This window comes from Pipistrellus kuhlii, unplaced genomic scaffold (assembly GCF_014108245.1).
Source record: "Pipistrellus kuhlii isolate mPipKuh1 unplaced genomic scaffold, mPipKuh1.p scaffold_m20_p_11, whole genome shotgun sequence".
In the NCBI taxonomy this organism is placed as follows: domain Eukaryota; kingdom Metazoa; phylum Chordata; class Mammalia; order Chiroptera; family Vespertilionidae; genus Pipistrellus; species Pipistrellus kuhlii.
Genome location: NW_023425416.1, coordinates 12,944,058 through 12,970,410, shown reverse-complemented (window position 1 = coordinate 12,970,410; position 26,353 = coordinate 12,944,058). Strand labels below are relative to the sequence as shown.

At 41.4% G+C, this 26,353-nt stretch overlaps 1 protein-coding gene across 6 annotated transcripts in view; it reads right to left on the bottom strand.

The window, feature by feature from the left end:
• ERC2 (ELKS/RAB6-interacting/CAST family member 2) overlaps positions 1 to 26,353 on the bottom strand; it is an 876,217-nt gene that overhangs the window by 816,064 nt on the left and 33,800 nt on the right. For all 6 annotated transcript variants that reach the window (XR_006741074.1, XR_006741075.1, XR_006741076.1 and 3 more), the window contains exon 2: positions 24,852 to 25,648. Coding sequence is in view for 1 of the 6 variants with exons in the window: in XM_045579041.1 (XP_045434997.1) it covers positions 24,852 to 25,508 (657 nt within the window). In the remaining 5 variants the exon portion in view is untranslated. The remainder of the gene's footprint in view (positions 1 to 24,851; positions 25,649 to 26,353) is intronic.

The following is a 26,353-nucleotide window of genomic DNA, read 5'->3' as shown; positions in this document are numbered from 1 at the left end:
GAGATGAAAGAAAATTAGTAAAATGTATATGAAAATCTTCCCCATGTCAGAATCTGGGGCGTGCAGCATGAACCAGAGAAAAATCCCTGCCCACCCATGCGTGCCTCGAAATCACGTGAGATCCAGACCCAGCCAGCCTCCTCCTCCCTCTCCCCCCGAATTGGGTGATATTCAGACCCTGCCAGGCAGGGGGTGCAACCTCAGGTCTCCTGGCCAGGCAAGGCACCAGGCGGGGAGCACAGCCTCAGGTCCCCTAGCCTGGTGCCATGGCTGGGGGCCCGGTCTCAGGTCCCCCAGCCTGGCACTGGGGCCGGAGGCAAAGCATCAGGTCCCCTGGCCCAGTGCCAGGGCAGTTGGCGAGTCCTGAGGTCCCCCACCCCTACGCCAGGGGAAGGGGGGGCCCTGCGGCCTGAGTTCCCCCCTCAAGCCCCACCTAGTATTTAGATAATATGGATATCCTACACTATTGGATATTTAGGTCAGTTTCCGTGTTTTGTCAATACTCAAAATAGAATAACGATAATGATTATCTTTCTACTTTGTGTGCATATAATGCCTAGAAGAGGAATTACCGCACCAGAGAAAAGAATATTTTTAACTCTTAGTACATATTACCAATTTCATTCCAAGAAACAGGTACCCATTTAAACCTCCAAAAGCAGTATGTGTCTTTGCTCATTACATGGGAGTGGCTAGGCCCATCTCACCAAAAGAATGTGGGCTTCTAAGCACTCTGTCTCCTCTTTCTAAGCACTCTCTCTCCTCTCCACCTGAGAGGAGATGCAAAAAGGGCCAAGGGAGAGTAATTTCACCCTGTCCCTGAAACTGTGACTCCTCCCTGGCCATCCCAGGCTCTCACATCCAGGCTGCCTTCACAGCTGGGAGCTGTGCAGCTGCACAGAGCCCCAGGCTAAGCAGAGCCCCAGGATTGGCCTAATGTCTGTCATCAATAATTTCTGAACAAGGGTCCTGCCTTTTCCTTTTGTACTGAGCCACCAAAATGGGTAGCAGACCTTGCTCATACCCTTGGAGAGTGTGATGCACATAAAACACACTCAGAACTTTCCTACGTAGAACAATGTTATTGTACTTATAGGAAAGGGCGAGAAGAAAAATCAAACTAAATCCGCATTAAATGCACTTTTAAAGACTCTTTTTTTTTTTCAAAAAAAATCATTGTCAAATTACTGCTTAACATTGTTAATTACACAGACATGAGGACAAATTGGAAGTCACAGAGATCCAAAAGAATCATGCAAAGAAAAAAGTAAACAATTTTTTTTTTAACTATAGAGAGACAATAATTCAGACAAACACTAAGTTCAAAGTCAATGAGAATTTGGCTTTTTCCAAGACTGTATCATCTTCCCAGTGGGTTCTTGAACTGAATAAATGTGATTTCTGCTTGGAAATTTTCCTGAAGGCCATCTGGGAAATTGAGACAGACAGAATAAGTATCTTTTTATTACTATGAGCCACATAAAACAATTGTTCTCAGGAGCCATTAAAAACTATTCCAGAGGAACACAGACCACTAATCTTGCTACCCCCAACCACTCACCAACCCTAAAATTTAATAGACCATTAGTATTCCTAGTGTGAACACTGCCCTTTTCCCAAGTTTTAGTTAAAGCTTAGAACATCAAAAAGTATTAGAATTACGCAGTTAGATTCTCAGGGGAGGCCCTAGACTTCATCAGGCCAAACTCATTTTCAGTCCAAGTCCAAGTCCACATCTTTCTCATGAACTTAATTCATTCTCATGTTCCATGCAGACAGTATTGAGAATGTGTTTAAAATCTGGTCTTGAATAAACTGTTTCAGAATTACATAGGGTAGTTCTTAAGAATGGTGATTTCTGAGCCCCATGCTGGACTTTCCCAATCAATATATCTAAATAAAATTTCCAGACTCAGAAATCTGTATTTTTTACCAACATGAAGTGAATCAATGCAAAAACCAGAGTTTCTCACACTTCATTCAGCATCTGTGCCCACTCATCAATGGGGGATTTTGTTAGAATGCAGATTCCGGTTCACTGGCTCTAGGTGGGAATTTAAAAGTGGACATTTCTTACCAGAGGAGAGCAGTAGTTCCCACCCTGGCTGAAAATTAGAGTCACATTGGGGAGCTTTTAAAAAATGTATTGATTTTCAGAGAGAAAGGAAATGGAAAGAGAAACAAACATCGATGCAAGAGTAAAGCATCAAAACAAGAACGAACATGAATGGCTGCCACACACATACACACCACCACCACCACTACCGAGGATCAAGTCTGCAACCTGGGCATGTGCCCTGACCGAGAATCCTTTTGGTGCAGGGGATGATGCCCAACCAACCGAGCCACCCTGGCCAGGGCCATGGGGAGCTTTATAAAATCCCAGTTCTGAGGGGAGGGTCTAAGAGAAGTAGATGGATGCGAAGCTCACTTCCTCCCAAGAACACATCTAATGTATATTTATATGAGAGAGAGAAAAAGAGAGAGAGAGAGAGAGAGAGAGAGAGAGAGAGAGAGAGAGAGAGAGAGGCCTCATAGAGAAGGTTGAAGAACCAGAAGAGCTTTCCAGAAGCTGAGGGAACCACCCAGGACAGAAGGAACTGGTGAGCACCACTGTTCACATTTCCCTTGTGTGTGGATAGCAGGTGGAAGCTCCATCCAGGTTCTCTGGCCAACCTGCAGGGCACTATGGCATGTCTCCAGCCACAGCAGAAACAGAAGGGCTCCACAGCATGCATATAAGAGACCCTGCCACCCAGAGAATGATTCAGCGGGTAAGGCAGATTGCTGCTTCCGGAACCCACTGGGCTGCCCACACATGTGGGGCTTCCCTGGCTGGACAGTGTGAAGCCGGCAAAACACTGTGGTCCCCGCCTACAGGACTACTCTGTGCAGAGAAAACGTGGAGACAGTCAAGTGCTACTGTGTATTCATGTGGAGCTGCCCCACCTGAAGAGAGTGTAAGCTAGCTAAATGCCATGTATTAATACCTGCACAGGGAGCTGCCCCCGTGGGGAGTGAGTGGTGTGCTGCTGTGTACGCACACAACACTGCCCCACCTGGAGAAAGGGTGAAGTTGGCAGGATGTAAAGATGCAGACTCATAGAGCAGCGCCCCCAAGATCCCACTCTGATGGCAGACAATGAAAGCATCAGGGCGACACACACACACACACACACACACACAGGGCTACCCTACTGAGTGACTGAGTGCAGCTGAGGAAGTGAGAATCTGCACTGCCAAGAGGGTGCAGAACCAGTAGGGAGCAGCTGTACATGCATGCAAGACTGTGCCACCCAGAGAGGGGGTTGAGCTGGTGGGACATTGATATGCAAAGCAGCCCTGCCTAGAACCTCCTCTGACAACAGACAGTTAAAGCAACAGGGCATGCCAAGAACACACCAAGCAGCCCTGTCTACACCAGGCAGTCCCACCTGAGTTAGAAAGGCAAGGAAGTATGCACATACCAGAGCACCTCACCTGGAACCCAGTCCCTCAAGCCAGGCAACATACCAGGCACGGCACGCACCTGCCCCAACTACAACCAGCCAGCCAAAACTACTCACCACACAGTCTACACAGAGACCACTTTTTTCAAGACTGGGAGTGTCAACTATCACATCCAACTCAGAGGAACAATGACAGAAGATCAACAAAACGAGTAGACAGAAGAATATGCCCCAATAAAGAACAACAGAGAACGCAACAGAAAAACCCTAATGAAACAACTAAGCAATGTGCCTGATAAAGAATTCAAAGAAAGAGTCATAAAGATATTCAACAAACTAGAGAGTAGAATTCGGGAATTCAGAGAGCACTTCAATAAAGAGATAGAAATGTAATTAAGAACCAATCAAAGATGAACAATACAATAACTGAATAAATAATACATTACATGGAATCAACAGCATATAATGGAACCTCAGTTCTTGAACTTAATTCATTCCAAAAGGCTGTTCAAAAAGTGATTTGTTCAAAAACCAAGTCATTTTTTCCCCGTAAGAAATAATGTAAATTTAATTAATCGATTCCAGACCTACAAATGATCCCCTGTTTTAACCTTTCTTCTATAAGGTACATGTCAGATGTACTGTTTAATCTATAAATAAACCATTCCTTTCTTAAACTTATTGAACTTAAACAAATCACTTTCAGCACTCATTCTAGGGTTGTCTTTTAGGTCATTTTCACTTTTACACATATCACTGCCTCCAAAATGCTGTCACCACTACCTGCCTTGCATTTATCCAAATAAAAAACTGTTTATCTACCTCTTCAATTGCCTGTGATCACTGTTTCTGAGTCCTTTCAGACCCTTAGCAACATTAGCACTCTGTATGGCCTCTTTATGTTTTAAAATTATACTAATCATCCATTTCACCAACAACAAAAGCATTCTCTCCTTTGTTGCCTGAGAGATGCCTTTTGTCAAGGGCATGTACCTCAGTTGTGAGCTCAATCCCCAATAGGGATTGTGCAAGAGGCACCTGATCGATGTTTCTCTCTTATTGGTGTTTCTAATTCTCTATTCCTTTCCCTTTCTCTTTGTAAAAACCAATAATATATTTTTTTAAAAAATAATACACAAGCCCTGGCCTGTGTGGCTCAGTTGATAGGAGCATCATCCAAAACATCAAAAGGTCATGGGTGTGATTCTGAGTCAGGGCACATATCCAGGTTGCAGGTTTGATCCCCGGTCAGGGTGCATACCGCCGATGTTTTTCTCTCACATTGATGTTTCTCTCCTGTTCTTCCTCTCCCATTCTTTCTCTCTAAAATTAATTTTTTAAAAATACACAAAAAATGAATAGAAAGAAATTCAATGAAAACCAACAAATCAAAAGGAGCTCTTTCAAGAGAAGTAAGGAATACAGAACCACCACCACCAAAAAAACAATTAACAAAATTTTAATAAGCGCATGCTATCAGAAATTATTTCAAATGTAAATAGGCCAGACAGGAAAAGATTTGACTTTGGGTAGTGGGCACATGATGCAATATACAGATCGTGGAACATAGAAACCCACAACTGAAACCTACATGCTCATGTTGACCAATGTTATCCCATTAAATTTAATTTTTTTTTAAATGTAAGTGGCCTAAATGCTCCAATCAAAAAAAACAAAGGGTGGCAGAATGGACAAAAAATAAAAATAAAAACATGGCCCATATACAGTATATCTATGGCTTACAAGAAACTCATTTTAGGTCAAAAGACACACAGACTAAAAGTAAAGGGATAAAAAAAGTCTATGCAAGCAGAAACAAAAAGAAAGTTGGCATAGCAAAACTCCTATCAGACAAAATAGACTTTAAAACAAAAAAATATATATATAAAAAGACACAAAGGAAGACATTACATAATTTTAAAGAAGTCGATCTAAAAAGAGGGTATTTCAGCTGTACATAACTGTGCACCCAGCATCGGAGCACCCAAGTATATAAAGAAAATATAAATGGACATAAAAGCAGAAATTAACAGTGATATTATAATAGCTGTGCACTTTAATACTCCATTTGCCTCAATGGGTAGAACATCCAGACAGAAAATTAAGGAGGGAATAATGTCCTTAAAGGCCACACTAGCACAGTTTGATTTGATAGACATCTATAGAGCATTTCCCCTCAAAACTGCAGATTACACATTTTTCTCAAATGCACATGAAACATTTTTCAGGGTAGATCACATACTAGGTCAAAAAACAAGCCTAAATAAATCAAAAACATTGAAATCATATCAAGCATATTTTCTGAACACATGGCATACACTAGAAGTCAACTACAGAAAGAAAAAAGAAAAAGAAAAAGAAAAAACCTGGACAAAATCACAAATACGTGAAGATTAGATAACCAGTTGATCAAAGAGAAAATCAAATAAGAATTCAAAAACCACTTAACACAAATAAAAATGAAAACACAATCTTATAAAAAATGATGACATGCAGCAAAAGCAGTTTTAAGAGGAGAGGTTGTAGCTATACAGATCTAATCAAGAAGCTGTAAAAATCCTAAATTTACACCCAAAAGATCTAGGAGGGGGAAAAGAACAAAGAGATCACAAAGTAAGTAGGATAAAGGAAATGATAAAGATCATAAAAGAAATGTGTAAAACAGAAAAGCAATAGAAAAGATCGATGAAACCAAGAGCTGGTTCTTTAAAAGGGAAAACTGAGCATCTCTAAAAATCTCTCATAAAAATTATCTGTAAATAATGAGAAAGATGTTGGAATATTAACGCCTCCTCCATGAGCACATCAAAATGCTCCCCCAGCCCCCTTCCATCTGCTCGCCCACCTCTTCCAACATGAGCACAGCCTCACTCGGTTTTCAGTTTACTTAACGTCTAAAAAGATTAAGCCAAAAATTGTTTTAACATGCTGCAAAGTATAATCCTCACATTTCAGACACATTTGGACACCCTAATTTAAAATATGGTGGGGAAAGTGCATATTTGTAGGCTGTTTCTTGCCATATTTTAAATGCATCCTTCATAAAATTAATTTCTCTATCAAAATCATATGCATGAACTTAACTTCTAAGTGAAGTCACAACAATAATAGCAGCTAACACTAACATTGTTCTAAGCACTTTACACGCTCATTCATTTAATCAATCTGTAATGTTATTATCAACTCCATTTTACAGAGTAGAAGACTGAGGCCCAGAGACACTCAGTGACTTTTTCAAGGTGACAGGGCTGATAGTAGCAGAGCCAATGCTTGGAACCAGGGCTCTGGCTCCAGATTCTGTTTTTAGCCATTATGGCAAACTGCCCAATACCTAGCTTTAATCTTTCTTTTCCAATGTCTGCGGCCATTTTCATATTGCAGCATTAAAAAAGCTGGAGGATGGATGTAGTGGGTTGAATAGTGGCCTCAAAAAAGATATGTCTAAATCCTAACTCCCTGAACTTGTAAATCTGACCTTATCTGGAAAAAGAGTCTTTGCAGATGTAAATAAAGATCTCGAGATGACAAGTGTCCCCATAAGAGAAAGGCAGAGGGAGATTTGAGACACAGAGATCTATGAGGGAGAAAGTGATATGAAACAGGCAGATAGTGGAGAGATGCATCTGCAAGCCAAGGAATGCCAAGGGTTGCTGGCAGCCAGCCCCCAGAGCCAGCAGAAAGGCATGGAATGTATGTATTCTCCCTCGGAGCCTCTAGAAGGAACCAACCCTGCAGACACTTTGATTGCAGACTTCTAGCTTCCACTTCATGAGAGAATAAATTTCTGTTCTTTTAAACCACCAACTTAGTGTTACTTTTTTAATATATTTTTTAACTGATTTTTTTTTTTACAGAGAGGAAGGGAAAGAGATAGAGTTTAGAAACATCAATGAGAGAGAAACATTGATCAGCTTCCTCCTGCACACTCCCTACTGGGTATGTGCCCGCAACCAAGGTACATGCCCTTGACCGGAATCGAACATGGGACCTTTCAGTCTGCAGGCTGACGATCCATCCACTGAGCCAAACCGGTTAGGGCAAGTTAATCTTCCTTTTGATGGCAGCCTCAGGAAGCTAAGGCAGTGAGTCACACAATAGGCCCAAAAATCTTGAACGGAAATCACATCTTCATTTTACAGTTCAGGAAACTAAGCTCAACATGAGGAATTTATCAATGCACTTGTCAGTCACACAACAGGTGTGTGGCACAGCCAAGCCAGACTCTAAACTGCATGCTGGTCTCCCAACTCTAGGCCAGCCCCTTCCTTGTTCAGTATCTCTCTCCCACCTCTATGAGAGACAGAATTGTACATGCATTTTAGAACTTGACAACCCGGGTAGGTGTCCTGGTCCCACAATTTGCCAGCTGTAAACCCCCATTGTCTGGTCTGTAAAATGGGAACAGAAATGACAGTGTTATTTTGAGGAGTAAATAAAGCAATATATAAGCTTTATATATAGCTGCTCAATGTTAGCTTTACTATTATTTTACTCCGGTATCTGTTTAGCTATTGATAGGGGTTAATTATAAAATCAGGAATATCACAATGCCTAGCGGGAAAACTGATAGACACATCAGCAGCATTTATCTTTATGTTTGGAAGTTGGTGACAAATCTTATCCCCCAATTTCTTATGAGGGGGGTGGATGTCAAGATATAGTCCCAGTATCCTCGATGTGCACCTCTCTGACAGTCTTTATTGGCCCTACCCCAAAAAAAGGAGGGCCTAATCTGACTGGCCAGTGACCAGGACATTGACTGGAAGGTGTCTTGCTAGTGGACACAGTACTGTAACACAAAAGGAACCCAATGCCCCACTTCCTCTCTCAGCCAGCCCCAGCAGGGCAAGCTGGCCCTGAGCCTCCCATCTTCTTCTTGCTCTGCCATGATGACCATCCTCCCAGCTCTGCCATCCTCCCAGCTTCCCAGCCCTAGGACCAGTAAGGCAGTAAAGGCCTTTCCCTGCCTTACAGGAGTGTGCCCTCCCGCTCTCTTTACCCTTTCACTCTTGGTATCCACGTGGTAAGCACACCAGAGCCTCCTCTTGCTAACTCGGATGTACCCCGGAGCATGGTGGCTACATGGGGTCAGCATGCAGCAGAATGGTCATCTTGGGATCTAGCATGTTCTGTCCCTAATAAAAAATCCCAGCATGGAGGGATACTGAGCTCATTCTCAAAGATTACTAATAAAGCCATACTCTGTCTCACTGTGACTGCTGGACATCAGGTGTTTACCCACTTTGGTCAGACACTGCAGAGAGGAAGAAAGAGCACTAGCTTTCAAACACCAGAACCCCACCCAAATTCCTAACAAATTCATATTATTTTCTGATGGTAAATGGGGGAAATAAGCTATGTTATCTCAAAGAATAATACTCATCATGAAGTGTCCCCTGATGTATTGTGCTCCCTATTAGTCATCTGAGTGATAATGCAGACTTGAAGAATACCAAGAAAATGAAACAGTGGGGGAAATGAAAGCCATTTCTCCCCAAACCATCAATCTGTTTCAGTGGTTATCCTGCTCTAATTATAGCACTGGGTCTACACACATACACACAGGCATACACACCCCTCCCCTTGTCATATCTCTCCCAATGGAAGATCCAAGCCAGCTGCTGGAATGAAGCTAAATATTATTGAAATGAACAGCAGCCTTAGGAAATGTGGGTCTGGGATGCTGATTTCATCACAAACATAATTTCTCTGTTTGCCAGTACTTTTCCCGAGAAGTTCAAGAACCATGAGCAGCTGTAGAAATCCAAGTCATCAGAAAAAAAATCAAACAAAGGATCTCCTCTCCTCCAAAGCAAATGCCCTCAGAGGACTTCAGCATCTCCCTTTTTAGCATCAGATGCCCGGCACCTTAATCTAAGGTGAATTTTTGGAAGTTCTCCCTGCCCTTTTGTTCCATTTATTTGTGAAACATGACCATGCAGCCTACCAGAAAATGTGAGTCTTCCCTTTTTTCTAGGTCTGGCCCAAAGCAGTCATCTGCAAATCAATATGAACTGGCTTGGATTCAGCAAAGGGGGTCTATATCTCAGTCGAGAAATCTCTACTAGCCATCCCCAAGAAATTCATCTTAATTAGTTTTCAAGAGAAGGATATTCTAATTCCACTGACTCTATAAAGGAGAGAGAACAATAAGACAATAAGAAAAAACTGTTCTTAAGATTGTGATATGGTACCTCCTTGACATGTCACAAAAATACTTGTGTATCCAATGACAGTTGGAAGATGACCTCTCCTCCCTCTCTCTCTCTCTCTCTCTCTCTCTCTCCTCTCTCTCTCTCTCCTCTCTCTTCCTCTCTCTCTCTCTCTCTCCCCTCTCTCTCTCTCTCCGCCTCTCTCTCTCTCTCTCTCCTCTCTTCTCTCTCTCTCTCGCTCCTCTCGGCTCTTTCTCTCTCTCTCACGCCTCTACTCTCCTCATACAAAAAGGTCCTCCATGGCAATTTCTCTTTTCTCTCCTCCTCTCTCTCTCTCTCGTCTCTCGTCTCTCTCCTCTCCTCCCTTCTCCTCTCAGTCTCCCTCATTCTCTCTCTCTCAGCTTCGCTCCTCTTTCCTCTTCTCTCTTTTCCTCTCTCTCTCACTCCTCGTAACTCTTTTCTTTCTCTCCTCTTTCTCGTTCTATTCTCTCTCTCTCTCTCGCTCTCTCCTCCCTCTCTTTTTCTTTTTCTCGTCTCCCTCCTCTTCTTTCTCCTCTCCCTCTCCTCTCTCTCCATACCCCTCCCATCCTCTCTCCTCCCTCCTTCCAAACTCTCTCTCTCTATCTCGTCCCTCCTCTCTCTACCTCGTCTCTCCTTTCTCTCTCTCTTTTTTCTCTCTCTCGTTTCTCCGCTCTCTCCTCTCCTCTTCCTCTCTCCTTCTTTTTCTCTTTCTCGTTCTCTGCCTCTCCTCCGCTCTCTCCTCTCTCTCTCTCCCTCTTCTCCCCTCTCCCCTCTCTCTCGCTCACCCCCCCCTCTCGCCCTCTCCTCTCTCTCTCCTCTCCCCCACCATCCTTCTCTTCAGCTCTTTCTTTCTTTCCTAGTCTGTCTCTTCCTCGCTTCCTGCTCTCGTCCTTTCCTCTGTCTCACTCTTTCCTTTTTCTCTCGTCTCTTCCTCTTTCCCTCTCTCTCTGTCGTTCTCTGCTCTCGCTCTTTCTCTCCCTTCTCTCTCTCTCTTTCGCTCTGTTCTATCGTCTGCTGGTCTTCTCTCTCGTTCAGCTCTCTCTGTCTCTTCTTTTTCTCTTTCTCTCTTCCTCTCGCTCTCACTCTCTCACCCCTCTTTCTCTTTCGCATCCTCGGTTCTCTCTCTCCCTCTCCTCTCGCCCTCCTCTCTCCTCTCCTATGGCCAATTTATATTTCTCTCTTACTGCTCTCCTCGATATCTCTATCTATCTCTCTCTCTCTCTCTCTTTCTTGAATTAAGCCTTCTCTCTCTCTCTCTCTCTCTCTCTCTCTCTCTCTCTCTCTCTCTCTCTCTTTCTCTGAATTAATCCTGACTGAGAGGACTAACTCTGCATGGGCTCAACCCCAGTTCTGCCACTTGCGAACTGTAAGCTTGGAGAAGTGACTTGCCCTCTAGCCTTTCCTTGTTCACATATAAAATAGTGATATCATTGACAGTGTCTACTTCACAGGGTCATCATGTGGATTACATGAGATACCATATGCAAGCCCTTCAACATAGTATTTGAGAGATCATTATTTCACTTAGAGTACATGTAGGAAGTTTTTTATGGGCTATAATGATCATTTTTATTCTTATCAAGGAAACATACTTTAGGGACATGGGTGTGCTCAATGGGACAGTCTCACATGCTTGCCTGAGAAAGTCAGGAGCCCCAGCCTTCCTCAACCCCTTCCAGAAGCCCTACCCTGGCTGGTTCTGGGAGGGTGCTATATCTACTCTCCTGGACTCTGGCTGAGTTTCTAAAGAAAAGAAAGCTCACATCAAGGACTATTCTCAGAACAGTAGGTAAATTCGGCAGCTCAAACTTCATGCTCACATAAAGTTCCAAGGTAGAGTTAATTGTCCACCAAAAACTAGGTATATCACTGCTGTGTTCCTCATTCACGTTCTATATAGAAAAAAGAAATGTTTCTAATGATTTTCACTAGAGAGTAAGGGGACAACTCCTCAGAGTCTTCTTCAGCCCTTGGCATATAAATAGGAACACAGTAGGTTCCAAATTAACCCAAAATCTTTTGTTCCTTGCTCTATCACAAATGCCTACAGCATAATTTAATTTACAATGCTCAATTTCATTTGCAATTACAAGGAAGTAAAATAGAATTAACAGAGGTGAATTGGGAATTAAAATTCCCCAAGACAAGCATGGTGAACTAGAAGTCTTTATTGAAAATATTTAAACATGTACCTTACTATGACACCCAACACTATGCAAACTCTTTTAAGGTCAGATATGCTGGAGGGTGAACTAGCATCTTCCACCTCTAGTAATTTCTACTTGAATACATTTAGTGAATGTGGTGCAGTCTATAAGTTTTCACCGTACTGATGTACACACCCTTTAACTATCCCCAAATCCTGGCACATGTCCCTTACTTCTCAGTATAAATTGAATAGTAGTGAGCTGATGACATGTCTCATATTACCAAAAGCTCATTCATTTCATTAAGTACTAGGAACTACTTATTCCTATTACACATGCAATATTAATGCAATACCTAAATATTCTTAGATGCCCTTGGGATTCAGAACACGGGTAAGGAAGTGAAGTTAAAATTCAGTTATGCACACTTTTTTAGGAAAAATGACAAACTTTTCATATGCTCAAAGAGCACATGACTCCCAAAATTAAAAACCACAGGCTGAAATTTTTAAAATCTTATAAAGCACATTTCATTCATTATTTGCTACATTTATGAATTTGAGCAAGTTTAATTGATCAGTATGTGCATTGTTCAACTTTGTAACTTGTATATTTACTTATTTTTACTGGTTTCAGTATTCCTTGGGATCTTCAAAAATTTTATATCAATATTTCAGAAACACGCCTAGTTCTAAAAGTTGCAAATCCTAACTAGCACCATAACATAATCCATCATGGAGAAAAAGTCTAAGTGAGTTTATAAAAAGTGGGGATTTTAAGACTCTTATGGAGAATGCAATCTGACATATAAGGGAGTCAGGTGGGGCCACTAAGATAAGACAGCATGAATTGATCCTGATGTCAGTGAATACCACTTCCAAAATTTCTCCATTGGGCACAATCAGAGGTAGGGGTTGACAAGGTGGGTGTGAAAATCAAGATTCTAGAAAGCTCCTAAAGTTGCTGCTGAAATAGGTAGGTATAGACAGGCGAGAGTCACTAACTTTTTTTGATTGATCTTGGTCTTCCTAATAACTGAAATAAGGCAAGCTCCCAATTATGTGTTAAACAAACATGTTTCCTGGCAATGGCTGCCCTTTCCTCCTACCCACCTACCCACAAGCTGTATTGCTAGAGATTCTACCCATCATGCCTCTCTTTCAGAGTCTCTTTCCATAGCTCTGCTGTGGGGGGTGGAAGAGTGGAAAATGGATCCCATGACTCTCTTGGCCACAGCTAACTGGACCTAGAACAGACTTGGGATTCAAGCTGGCCAATCAGATTTTTGGTTCTCTGAATTTGAAACTGAAAGAGAGTAACCCCAAGCAGACTCCAATGAGCACTAAATAGAGAAGACACATGCTTTCCTTAAGTGGTCACTTTTTCACAAGCCACATTTAAACACATAGCAAGAGAGAAAACAGAGAGTGAGAGACTGATTTTGTTATAATTACTATTTTCCAAATGAGTTTATTCTAGCCCCCCAAAACACCTGCCCTACCTACCCTTAAGGTCTGGGAGGAACTCTTATATGTTCCTAGTAAATCCCTTCTTTTTCCTTCAACATGCTTGAATGGATTTTTACTACTTGCTGTGACTATGTTCTCTCTTAAACAAAAAGTAATTGAATGATTTAGTAAATGAGTGAGTTGGATTCTCAAAGAGGTTTAATAGGGAAGTTGATGAGAGAGAAGGAAATCAGGAATGCTGGCACCCAAGAGGAGAAGATCTGACTTTGAGAGACAAGATTTGGAACAACCCAAAAGACAAATCCTGAATAGGTGTGACCACCCAGTGAGGTCAGAAACCACCTGAAGAGGAAGCTGAGAGGTGCCAGTTGAGGAATGCTTAGGCCAAGAGGCAAGTTATGTGCCCTTAAGTTCCAGTGGATGGAGGAGGCAAGGTCAGAAAGAATTCTAACTGAATTAATGAGATCATCTTCAATAAAGTCCAATAATCCATAATAAAGAGCTTCCCCATCCTTAAAGCTCTGCTCTGTGGATCCAGTGAATTTATCAAAGTCATGAGTACCTGAAGAATCTGCTGGATCTTTAATGAAGCATCCTGAGCAATAATCTCTCTCATTTCTCTGCTGTGGTTTTAATTTTCCAGTCAGTCATGAAGTTGCTCCTCCTGTCCTTCTGGACAGGTTTCCAAGAGAGGAGTGTTCATTTAGCATTCTCCTCTGCTCATTTACTTGACAAGAATGAATTTGCTCCTTCTTGCTCGCCCTCTGTCCTCTGCAGCTCCCAGCAATGTGCTTCCTTCCTCATTCTTGCTTTCTACCCTTTCTGCATACCAAAGAGACAGCATCTTGAAGATATTGTCAGGCAGCATTGCTACTCCCACTCTATTCTAAGCCTTCCATTTCAGCACCAAATTCTCTGGTTTTCAAGTAAATCTGTGTGTTCCCTTCAAGACAGTGAAAAGAAAACAATTTTGGGGCTAAGAATACCTAGATTCAAATCCAATTCTACCTAATGGTGATACTTCAGGAAGACCACTTCATCTCTCTGCCTTGTTTCTCATTGATAAACAATGACGGTACATGTCTTACAAGGCTGTTGCACTCTCACACACAGAAAGCAACTAGTAAATTCCAGGCACATAGTAGGGGCTCAATAATGCTTATTCTCTTTAAGGAAAAAAAAAACAACTCATAGACACAGACAACAGTATGGTGATTACCAGAAGAAAAGAGAGTTAGAGAGACAAATGGTGGTGGAAAAAGACTTGACTTGGGATGCTGAATACATAATACAATATACAGATGATATCTTATAAAACTGTTCACCCGAAACCTAAGTTATTTTATTAACCAATTCACCCCAACAAATTCAATAAATAAAAAACCAAATGTTTATTCTACCCCTGCCTTTCAAGATCAATGTCAAACAAGGACCAAAAAAATACACCATAAAAAATAAATGACAGTATAAACAAATAATAGGTTTACAAACAGTATTCATTTCCTTAAAGGGTTGTTCATCTCCTTGTAAGATTAATCTCTGTTTACCAAATGTCTACTTCTAAAAGAATTCAAGGTGTTTAAAGACTCATGTGCAATAATCCAGGTCAAGATTTTTTTTTAAGTCATTCACAATTAATTCCTTTCCTCAAAATCATGAAGCAGGTTTTATCTTTTATGTCATTATTTAAAAATAAATGTATATATTTTTAATAATTTTTTATTTTTCAATTACAGTTGGCATACAATATTATTTTTGTTTTATAATCCAGAGATTGGACATTTACATAACTTATGAAGTAATCACCCTGATAAGTCTAGTACCCATCTGACCATATATAGTTATTACAATATAATTGACTATATTCCCTATGCTGTATCTTATATCCCTGTGGCTATTCTATAACTAACATTTGTACTTTTTAATTCCTTCACCTTTACCACCCATCCCTTCCAACCCTTCTCCCATCTTTTGAAATCCCAACCCCCCAACCCACCACATATATATATATATATATTTTTTGATTATCACTTTACAAAGTCAAAGAATTGAGTGCAGGCAAATTATCAACTCAAAACTTCTCAGCCTTGTACCCACTGACATTCTTGGCCAGATAATGTGGAGGGCTGTCCTATTATTCATTGTAGGAAGTTTGCAGCATCCCTGCTTCTACCCAGTCGATGCCAGTAGCATATCCCACCCAGTTTCAAAAAACAAAAATGTGTTCAGACATTGCCAAATGTTTCTTGGTAGGCAAAACTGTCCCACTAATTGAGAAGTTAATTTGACCAATAGTCAAACCAGATAGTACAAGTGCAACCATGGGTTTGTAAGATAGAAAGTACTGTAGCTACTCAGTCTTTACTTCTCTACGAAACATTCCTGCTAAAAAACAAAATGGCTGTGTATCCCTTCCAAGTCACAATCAAATGCTGGCTCCTCAGAGAAAGGGGGGGAGGGGGATGGCACGTGCCAGGATTCTGTTTGTCAGGCTGCCCCAGCTCCTGGCTGCGTGCCCAAATTCTGCCTAAAGCCTACTTCCCAAACTTCTTAAAATGCTTTCCACAGCTTCCAGAACCTGACCTTTGCAGCAGCTGTGTGTGTGTGTGTGTGTGTGTGTGTGTGAAATAGATTTATAATTTTCTATATTCCTGCAAAGCCAAACTACTTATGGAGTCCAAATGCCAACTGGGGATGGTGGGAATTTGCACACAGATGTCAGCGGGCTCCAAAACAACAACATGAGAGCTCCACCTGCAACTAATTATAGAAACCGAAATTGCACTCTGGCCAGAAGAGGCCACGTTCAGAACCCACCCCATCTGCTCTGGCCGACAAAATCATGCTGTTACTCTTTCTCCTGTCAACATAGACTTGCTTCTTACAAATCCTCTGAGGATGTTGTCTGCAGGGAATTGTATCAGGCGGTGAATGCCATGGGGGGGGACCACTCCCTCTGCCTTCCCCTCCTGGAGCCAGGTTTCAATAAGTGTATTTGGCACACGTGAGGCTAAAACCTCACTGAGATATTCCACAATGTTTTCTTTGGTTGTGAGCTGTTGCTCTCCCATAGCCAAAATAAAGCGATCCAGAGAGAAAATGGAACATGGAAGTCATTTAGCTCTCCCAAGGTCCAACGTACAAGAATGTTTATTTTCCTCCCATTAGCCAAGTTCTTTCGTAAGAAAACCTGGGAATAAAAACCTCTAAGGCTACTAATATAATGCACATGGCTGATCCTAGGGCTGACTGCAAGAGATTACTGAAGCAAAAGCCAGCTGACATCTGTGACAAAGACGTATAGTTCACTTCAAATCATTCCCCTACACTCTGGCAAACAAAGAAATCAACGGTTGGCTGAGTGCCGTCTCATCTATCTTCAGAACCAAAGGAAGTTTCTACCTCCCCATGGAAGGCATTACAATTGTGGTTTCAGTCTAAGTAGATCATTGCCTAACTCTGGACCAAAGATTTTCCACCTTTCTGGAAAGGTAGACAAAAGCTACAGTTCTCTGAAAAGCTGAGGAAGACTATGTCAAGATGAGGAAGATAGACACTCTTTTTGCTCCTTCTAAGATTCTACATTCCAAGTTATACTATGGTGCTAAGTTAGTTCATATTATCCAGTTCCAAATCCATGTGCCTATGTAACATTGGGAAAAATAAGACATAAGACACAGACATTTCACACCAAAGTGTAAATAAAAACATATATACAGATATGACATGACCGACTTCTTAATTTCTCAGGTCTCTTGATAGGACGTCTAAACCCGTAAGCCATTTGGAGAAAGACAGTGGCCAAGCACAGCTCAAGCCAGTGCAGCAGACATCTGCGTTTGTCCCAGAGCCCCTCCCCTCCTCTCAGTCACTTTGAAAACTGCTCCTCTCCCAATGCCTGCTGTTCTGATAGGGTCACCAGGCACAGTAACCCCTTTTCACACACCTGTCCCCATCCCTGCTATATGCACTCACCAAGTCTGGAGGCAGGATATAACTAAGGCAGGACCAAATCCTTCCATAAATTATCTAAGCAGGAAGTGAAGACATGGGGATCTCTTAACCCTTCCATTGTGGTACTGGCAGCCAAGACGGTCCACGACAGGAAGGAGAAAACGAGGCTTGCACACAGACGCAGACACCAAGAATCAGAGATAAAGCAATGGGGAGACCCAGAGTCCTGCTACAGTTTGAGGCCCTGGGTCCAGTCAACCCCAAGCTCCATACCTGAGCCTTTCTGAAATTTAATTACAGGAACTAATAAATTCCTCTTTTGCTTATTCAGGCTTTGAGTAGCATTTGTGTCACTACTTTGGAATATTGCCTAATATAATTATATTAGGAAGTAGATTTCTTCATTCTAATTCTTCATCTTTTGAGATCTCATTTCACCTCCTGAAATGCACCTATTTTACAACCAGTAATTATTACTAGTAACACTTATCAATTAATGGTTTTCTACGTTTTATCAGTTAGGAAGGTATTGAGCTGCAAGTAACAAAATATCCAATCAACAGTGACTTAAACAATTAGGGGTTTATTTTCTCACGTGACTAGAAGTCTGGAGGCAGCCACTCCAGGTGCTGGGCACTGCTCAGAGATAGCAGGGCACTTGTATCCGTGCTCATCTCAGTCTCTCTTCCATGGTTGCTATATACCCTATTTCCCCGAAAATAAGACAGTGTCTTATATTAATTTTTTCTCCCAAAGTTGCACTAGGTCTTATTTTCAGAGGATGTCTTATCTTTCCATGCACTAGGTCTTATTATTGGAGGATGTCTTATTTTCAGGAAAACACAGTAGATGACACAGCTGCAAGCATCGCATCGGCACTCAAGACAGGAATAAGGGGAAAGAAGTATTGCTGGTGACATTCCTTTTATCGTGAAAACAAAAGCTTTCCCAGAATCTCCCAGATTTCCACTTGGGTTTTATTTGAGTTTTATTTAATTGAGCCACGTGCTTGATTATTCCACTCCCTCTCTGCTTTGGCAGGGAGTAGATTTCACTGACCTCACTCACTAACTTTGGCCTTGGTCACATAACATGCTTTAGGCAATAGAATGTTAGTGGATATAATGCAAACCAAGGCTTTAAATGTGTTTGGACACCTGATGTCTGCGATACACCATGAGAATATGAAACCTTAAGTAGCTCCTGCTGTGAGAAGCAGACATTGTCACAACTGAAAACAACTTACACACTAGAGCCTGGTGCCCTCAGTCCAGACCTACCCAGCTAAGTTGCCGCCAACCCACAAATACGTGAGGGAGAGATCAATGCTTATCTTTTTTAGCCAATTGGTTTTGGGATGGCAAGTTCCATGGCATTCCTGCTTTTAAGATAACGTTTCTTAGTCAAGTAAGTTTGGGAAATTACTGGCTTTAAAAAATCTAATAAACATTTTTTTAACTGCAACAGTCAGAGCATTTCACATGCTGATGTGTTGTATTAGTTTTGCCATAATAAAGTGCCACAAACTAAGTGGCTTAAACAAGAGAAATTTATTGTCTCAGTTCTAGTGGCTGAGAGTTCTAGAAGTTGGGAGATCAAGATGTCAGCAGGGTTGATTCCTTCTGAGGACTATGAGGGAAGGCTCTGTTCCAGGCCCCTCTCTTGGTGTGTAGATGACTGTCTTCAACATGTCTCTGTATACTCTTCCTTCTGTGCATGTCTCTGTCTGGGTCTAAAATATCCTGAATTAGGGCCCACCCTAACGACCTCATTTTCACGTGGTTACCTCTGTAAAGACCCTAGCTCTAAATAAAGTCACATTCTGAGTTACTGGGGGTTAAGAACCCAACATACCTTTTAGGGGAGATATAATTTAACCCATAAAATAGGCATTATGATTTTATCCTTAGGATAGTCCTAGGTCAGATCTATTCTAGCCAATTACAACTCAGGTTTTTTTGACCAGAGAATCCTCTTTGGAAAATGCTATTTCTTCAGACACACTTTGGAAATACTGGCTTTGAGGGATGCATGGCTCTCAGACAGAGTAGTAGAAGGAACGGAGCCTGGAAGAAGGCACAGGGATAAGACAGGTCTATTTGGTCAGTGAATTTAAGTCCTACCTACAAACCTGAGGGGACCTGACACTCAAGGGCAGAGCTTTTGGTTCCACAAACGTTCAGTGCTCAAGGTGACTTGCAGTGGCATTTAACAGTCACCAGGCCCTTCACAAGAAAGCTGCCTCACCGCCTTCTCAACAGGAGAAAGAATGGATTCTACCACTCATTTCCAATTGGCACAAATCTTCATATCTTGACACTAACAATAAAATAAGTATTTTAAATAGCAGAATTGAATGGCCCCTATTGAAATGACCCTGCAGTTATACAAATAAAAAGAGAAAATAAGAATAAAGGAAACACAGATGTGCGATCTGTCTTGACCTTTTCAAGTTACATGCTCAGTATGAGAATCAAATCACATATTGCAAGTAGCTCAGAAACCCATATTAATATCGATTTAGAGTAGATTATTTCCTATTGTGTTAAGCCAGAAATAGAAATTATCCCATAGACATTGCTTAAAAGCTGTAGCATTCCCCAGATGGGTTTACTTACACTTCTTAGGTTACGTTTCCCAATGACCTTGTCCCACTTCTGCACACATGAGACGGATAAATATTAAATCTAGTACAATCTCCCAGTGTGTGATGCTATTTATATTCATGCAGATCCTCAGCTAGCCAGGCTGTTAGGGAAATGTTTAAATATTGTTTTAGGTACACCTAATTTGGAAAAAATAATCCATTAAAAATACAAAACAAATAATTGCATAAAATATCCAAGAATCTAAAGTCAGTACTAAGTTATATGCGCCAAGCTGTAAGATAGAAGTTCCTCTGAACTTTCTGCAAATTTATTCTCTACCATGTTTTCTCTCTCTGATCTCCATCAAACAGGTAAATAGAATGGAGCTATCAAGAAAAAACAACCATATAACCTTTTAAAGAAAACTGAGCCCCTTGCCAAAACCGGTTTGGCTCAGTGGATAGAGCATCGGCCTGCGAACTGAAGGGTCCCAGGTTCGATTCCAGTCAAGGGGGCATGTACATTGGTTGCGGATACATCCCCAGTAGGAGGTGTGCAGGAGGCAGCTGATCGATGTTTCTCTCTCATCAATGTTTCTAGCTTTCTATCCATCTTCCTTCCTCTCTGTAAAAAATCAATAATATATATATATATTATATATATATAATTTAAATTGAGCCCCTTTACACCCATGTAGTTGCATTCTTCCACCACCAACCCTACACAGGCCATTAAAATATTAAGGGGCTGCCTCAAGTGGCAGCCAAGCATCCATTCTAAATTTTTTCTCCTCACTGGTGTGACACTGAGAGCATGGACTGTGTGCTCATGCCATTCCAAAGAATTAGCTGTCATAATACACCACCCCATTCTTCTTCCATTCAGGAAAGAACATCATGAAGCAGAAAGCATAGGGATAACTCTGCATCCATGCACTCTGGTTCATACAAACAAGCCAATGACTCCAAATGTCAGTACTGTAACTCTTAGTAGTCACAAATGCATTTCTACTCATGCAGCGCTGTATGGCTGAGAAGTAGGGCCTAGGAGGGGTCTGGGTTATAATACCCATCCAGAAACCTAAGTACAATAGTATCATTCCTTGGCACAGGAGAAATTCGGTCACAGCCACCTACCCTTGGCTCCAAGGTTTCAAATAGTCCAATATTTCTTGTAACATAGGAAGGACATGCAACATCCTCCCTTAGATCTTGAGTTGGATTCAGTTCCCTTAGTAAGAACCACTACAACTTCAAAATCTATTGCAAAAGAACATGTAAGGGGTAACCCCCAACAACACTGTGCATAAGGATAAAAGATCTATGCTAATGAGCATTAAATTCACATGACTATAAATACCATAAGCATGAGCATTCTAGCTTTCTCACCTTCACTCAGCAATGGACCTGCCTCTCATTTCTATTCACATAGTTCAATTCATATTGTCTTAGGTCATCTGAATTTAAGTTACTAAAATTCTAATTATCCAAATACTCTCTGGTAAAACTATTTGATTGTTATAGATTAAAGAAACATAATCAAGTGTCCCTTGTCTCCTTTACATTCTTTTCTCCCTTGCAGAAAATGTTTCCGTGTCTTTTCCTTTAAAGGGAAATTATAGTTAGTGATAGTAAATGGTCGAAATTCTAAACAGCACAAAAACCATTTCTAGAAAAAACAAATAAAGTCCTAATTAATAATGAAAGTACTAAGTAAACTAAATCACATTCTTAATCGCTCTATCAAAGCTACAGATGTTCAACTTACACTAGGGTTACATCTGATAAACCCATTGTAAGTTGAAAATATTACAATCTGAACATGCATTACCTAACCTACTGAACATCATAGCTTAGCACACCTTCCCTTAAACATGCTCAGATCACTTACAATGGCCTACAGTTGAGCAAAAGCATGTAACACAGGAACACAGGGTAGAGTATCAGCAGTGACCACATGGCTGACGGTGAGCTGCAGCTCACTGCCACTGCCCAGCATCACAGCAGAGCATAATACCACATATCGGTAGCCCAAAAAAAGATCAAAATGCTAAGTACACCTACTGCTGAATGCATATTGCTTTTGCACCATTATACAGTCAAAAGACGTAAGTTGAAACATCGTAAGTCAGGGACAATCTATAGCCATTTCCAGGCACTCTTGCTCTCCTGCAGCCATGTACCAAGATGCAGAAAGCCTGGATCCGGAGTCACTGCCTGGAGGAGAGCTCCTTGACCTGCTTCATACTTCAGATGAATACAAGATAAATCTCCGATACGTGAAGCCACTGAGATCTGAAGCTTGTTTAATATCGCATCAGGACCTACCCTATCATGACCAATAGATACTCATATACACCTGAAAAAAGGACTAAGAGACTTCCAAGAGGGGAAGGAGGGGCACTTCAATGTTTTTTTAAAGGAACTTGATTTTTGGCAATCTTAATATTCTTTACTTTGCAATACTACCTCATATTTCAAGTAAATTGACTTTTCAAACTCTCCATGCTTCTTCCACCTTTTATATTTAACCTAAAAATAATAATTATATTATACTTATATTTAATATACAGATTAATACTGGGGCTTTCACTGGGTCTATGTTACACAGTCATATCTCACCCACAGTACCCAAGGCAGCCTCTGATCAGATAGGTTCCAGAACAAGGAAGGGGTAGTGGGAGCAGCCTAAATCATCTCTTCATTTGTTGCCAGCTTAGGGTAACATGGGGTAGTTAAATAGAAGTATGAATGTCACCTAGTTTAAACTGAACTAACCCTCATGAAATGAACAGTGGTTTTATATGTTTTTACTGCCTGGCTGGGATGGTTCAGTGATTTTGTGTTGACCTATGAACCAGAAGGTCATGATTCGATGCATGGTCAGGTTCATGCTTGGATTGTGGGCTCGATCCCTAGTCCAGGGTGTGCGGGAGGCAGCCAATCAATGGTTGTCTCTCATCAGTGATGTCTTTATCTCTCCCTCCCTCTCTGAAATCAATAAAATATATATTTTAAATGTTTTTACTAGGAGTCAAATGGTTCTTTGTGTCATTAAAATTGACCTCAATATACTATTTATTTTACTTTGCCTTTTCCATACTTAATTTTTGTGGCTGTCATAGAAGACAATATACTAACATAGTAGCACATCATGCAATTTAAAAATTAATATACATGTGTAAGTGGGAAGTCTATGCTCAAAAACACTTACTGGTCAAAGCATAAAATAAAAGTAATTTTAGAATTGACAGTTTAGATAACAGCTTTCAATTTTGCCACTACATGCATTATTCCTAAGCTTCTGTAACCATTTCCCAAAACAACTAAAAAAGGAAGAAACCCAGTATTGGACTGGGGAAACACTCATAGCTGCAACAGGTTCACAGGATTTGCATGAACTAGCAAAGTCAGAAAACACACACACACACACACACACACACATAAATAACAGTGAAGAGCATTAATTTGAATTAGGAGTAAAGGACAAGGTTTTCTGTTCCAACTGAAAATCACATTTGCACATCTGAAAACTAGCAGACTGTCAGATAACCAAAGGGATAAGATGATTGCTTTCCACACTCAGAACAAACAGCAGATCCTCCGACAGATGAGAAATGCTATGGGTACCTGGACTCCAGAGGCTGGAAAGCCAGGGAGACCGACAGACAGGAGGGTCCACAAATGACCCTAAGAAAAGCAGAGCACTACATTAGGCCAACATAAAGGTCACTTACCAGAGAAGCACGAGTTTAGCCAAATTTAAATTATCGCAAATATCTGGAAACGTTTTTAGCCAAATGGCATAGCACCATCTATTCCACATCTCTTAGCACTTATCTCACTACCAACAAAAGGTGAGGCTGGGATTTAAACCCAGGAATATCTGATTCCAAAGCCCTTATGAAAACAGCATCATATAAATGAGCCTCACAGAACAGGTAGGATGTGAAAATCAAGATTGGCGTGGGTTACAAGGGAAGAGGCAGCAAGAGGAGGTGCTGTGACATCCTCTAACAGAAGATAATGGAAAGAGCAAAGGTATGGAGGTGGGAAACTCTGAATATTTACAGGTAGTACCACATGGTGGTTCTGGTAGCCTAGGAGATGTGGAGCGAGGTGGTAGGAGATAATGCTGGGAAGGCTAGTCAGGCTTTCCAGTGGAGGCTCAGCCACAGAAGCGGACTTCATTCTGGAGCGATGAGTAATGACTGAGGGCTTTAAAGCAGGGGAATTGCATAAACGCAGGTAGATGCTGGGAAGACTAATCTTGGAAGACGGATCAAAGAAAAGTATGAAGGTGCCTTGCACATAGTATGTGGTTAATATTGAATGGATGAGGCAAAAATGTGTTGTGTTTCTCTAACATATCAAGCCCATTCTACCCAACACCACTTAATATTGTTCAGTTCGATACTTAGAAAAATAAACTACACTCATTCTAGGAAGAAATAATGCTGCTGATACTTCAAAAAAAATCAATTCACTGGTCAGATGTGGTCCTCTAAATGTTGCTATTAAAATGTCTACTCTTGCTCGGCAAGTGTGGCTCAGTGGTCGAGCATCAACCCATGAACCAGGAGATCAGAGTTTGATTCCCAGTCAGGGCACATGCCTGGTTGGCAAGCTCGATCCCCAGTGGGGAGCATGCAGGAGGCAGCCAATCAATGATTCTCACTCAGCATTGATGTTTCTGTCTCATCTTCTCCCTTCCTCTCTGAAATCAATAAAAATATATTTTAAATGTATACTCTTGCAAAAATTAACACTTTCCTCTTCTAATCAAAGGAAATATATCTGAGTTGCTGTTGTAACTGCTGAAAAAGGAAACAAAATTAACCAAGTCTCAAAGTTAGGCAATGACAAGTGATCCTCCCTCTTCCACAACAGTGTGAAAAGGTCATTGGAAAATAAGGAGGTCACAAGCTATAATCTCATATTTCCTATGCCCTCTTGTAGCCTCCAAGCCAAACACATGCTAAGTAGGAGCTTGTTTGATAATGCCGAACTTTCTTCTACATGGGACATGGTACCATTTGCAAAGCAAAACACTGAGATGAGCCATAACCTACCTGATTTTCTTCATGGGAAACCCTCATCTGCTCCTTGAGGACAGACATCCGGGCTGCCTCTTCTTTCCTCAAGACTCTCTCCTTCTTGAGCTCAGGACTCCAGAAGGTCTTGATACTGTTCATGGAAGACCCCAACTTGCTGTCCTTGATGTCCAGCTCTTTCCGAAGGAGTTCATTCTCTCTCTGCAGTTCCTTGAGCTGGGCCTGAAAGTCTAACATTGTGCTATCCCTTACCTGCCTCAACATGGAGGGGACCTGGTGGTGGTGGTGATGGGATGAGCTGGTCAGACCTACATGTTGATCTGTGTAAGAAAGGACATCTGTGTGGGAAAGTCCAGCAGAAGCAATATTGGGACTACTCCCCATGGCTGTGACGCGACCTCCATACACAGCTCTATTTGTGGCCCTTCCCAGAGTCATGGTGCCCTTTGGGTAAGTTGTCGAAGCCACTCCCTCATGATCACTCAGGTACATGGGTCCAGACGTAGCATAGGCTGCATTAAGGGACTGAATATTCTCCATGGACAGAGTCTTGCCCGCCCCTCCACCTCCCCCACTACTTGTTCTTCGGTGGCCCAAACGAGGAGACCTTGGCAAACGAGGAGATCTGGAAGGGCTTCCTTCCAGATTGGTGATTGTTCTTGCACTTCCATACATTTTTCTTCTATTACGAGGTGCAACTGAAGAGAAGAAATGCTATACTAAGTTGAGGATAAAGCCAAAATTTTCACTGTTGGCCAGAATTTTCACTGCATCCCACTCATAGACTGTACCAGAAAATTACTCCAATCAGAGATCTGAAAAAATGAGAAAAAGGATCATCAAAAACAAACTTCTTTAGAACTCTCACTTTAATTTCATTAAGTGTTTAAATATATAGACAACCAAGATGTCCTCCAGTAGGTGAATGCATAAATAAACTGTGGTACATTCAGATAATGGAATATTATTCAATGCTATGGAGAAATGAGCTAACAAATCATGAAAAGACATGGAGGAAAATTAAATTACTAAGTGAAAGAAGGCAATGTGAAAAGGCTACACAATGTATGATTCCACCTAAAAGACATCCTGGAAAAGGAAAAAACTATGGACACAGTAAAAGCCTCAGTAGTTGCTAGGGGTTAGGATCAGTGGTTGCTGGGAGAGAGGTGAATAGGTGGAACACAGAGGATTTCTAAGGCAGTGAAACTACTCCGTTTGACACCATCATGGTGGATACATTTCTTTATACACCTATAGAATGTACAGCACCAAGAGTGAGCCCTAATGTAAAATATGAGATTTGGATGGTTATGATGTATCAATGTAGGTTCACTGTTTGTAATAAATGTACCACTCAGGCAGGATTGAAAACCGGGGAGACTGTATATGGAAGCAAGAGCTCAGTGAGAACTCTGTTCTATTTTGCTGTGAACCTTAAACCACTCTAAAAAAAAATAAAGTCTAGCCGAGACCGGTTTGGCTCAATGGATAGAGCGTCGGCTTGGGGCCTGAAGGAA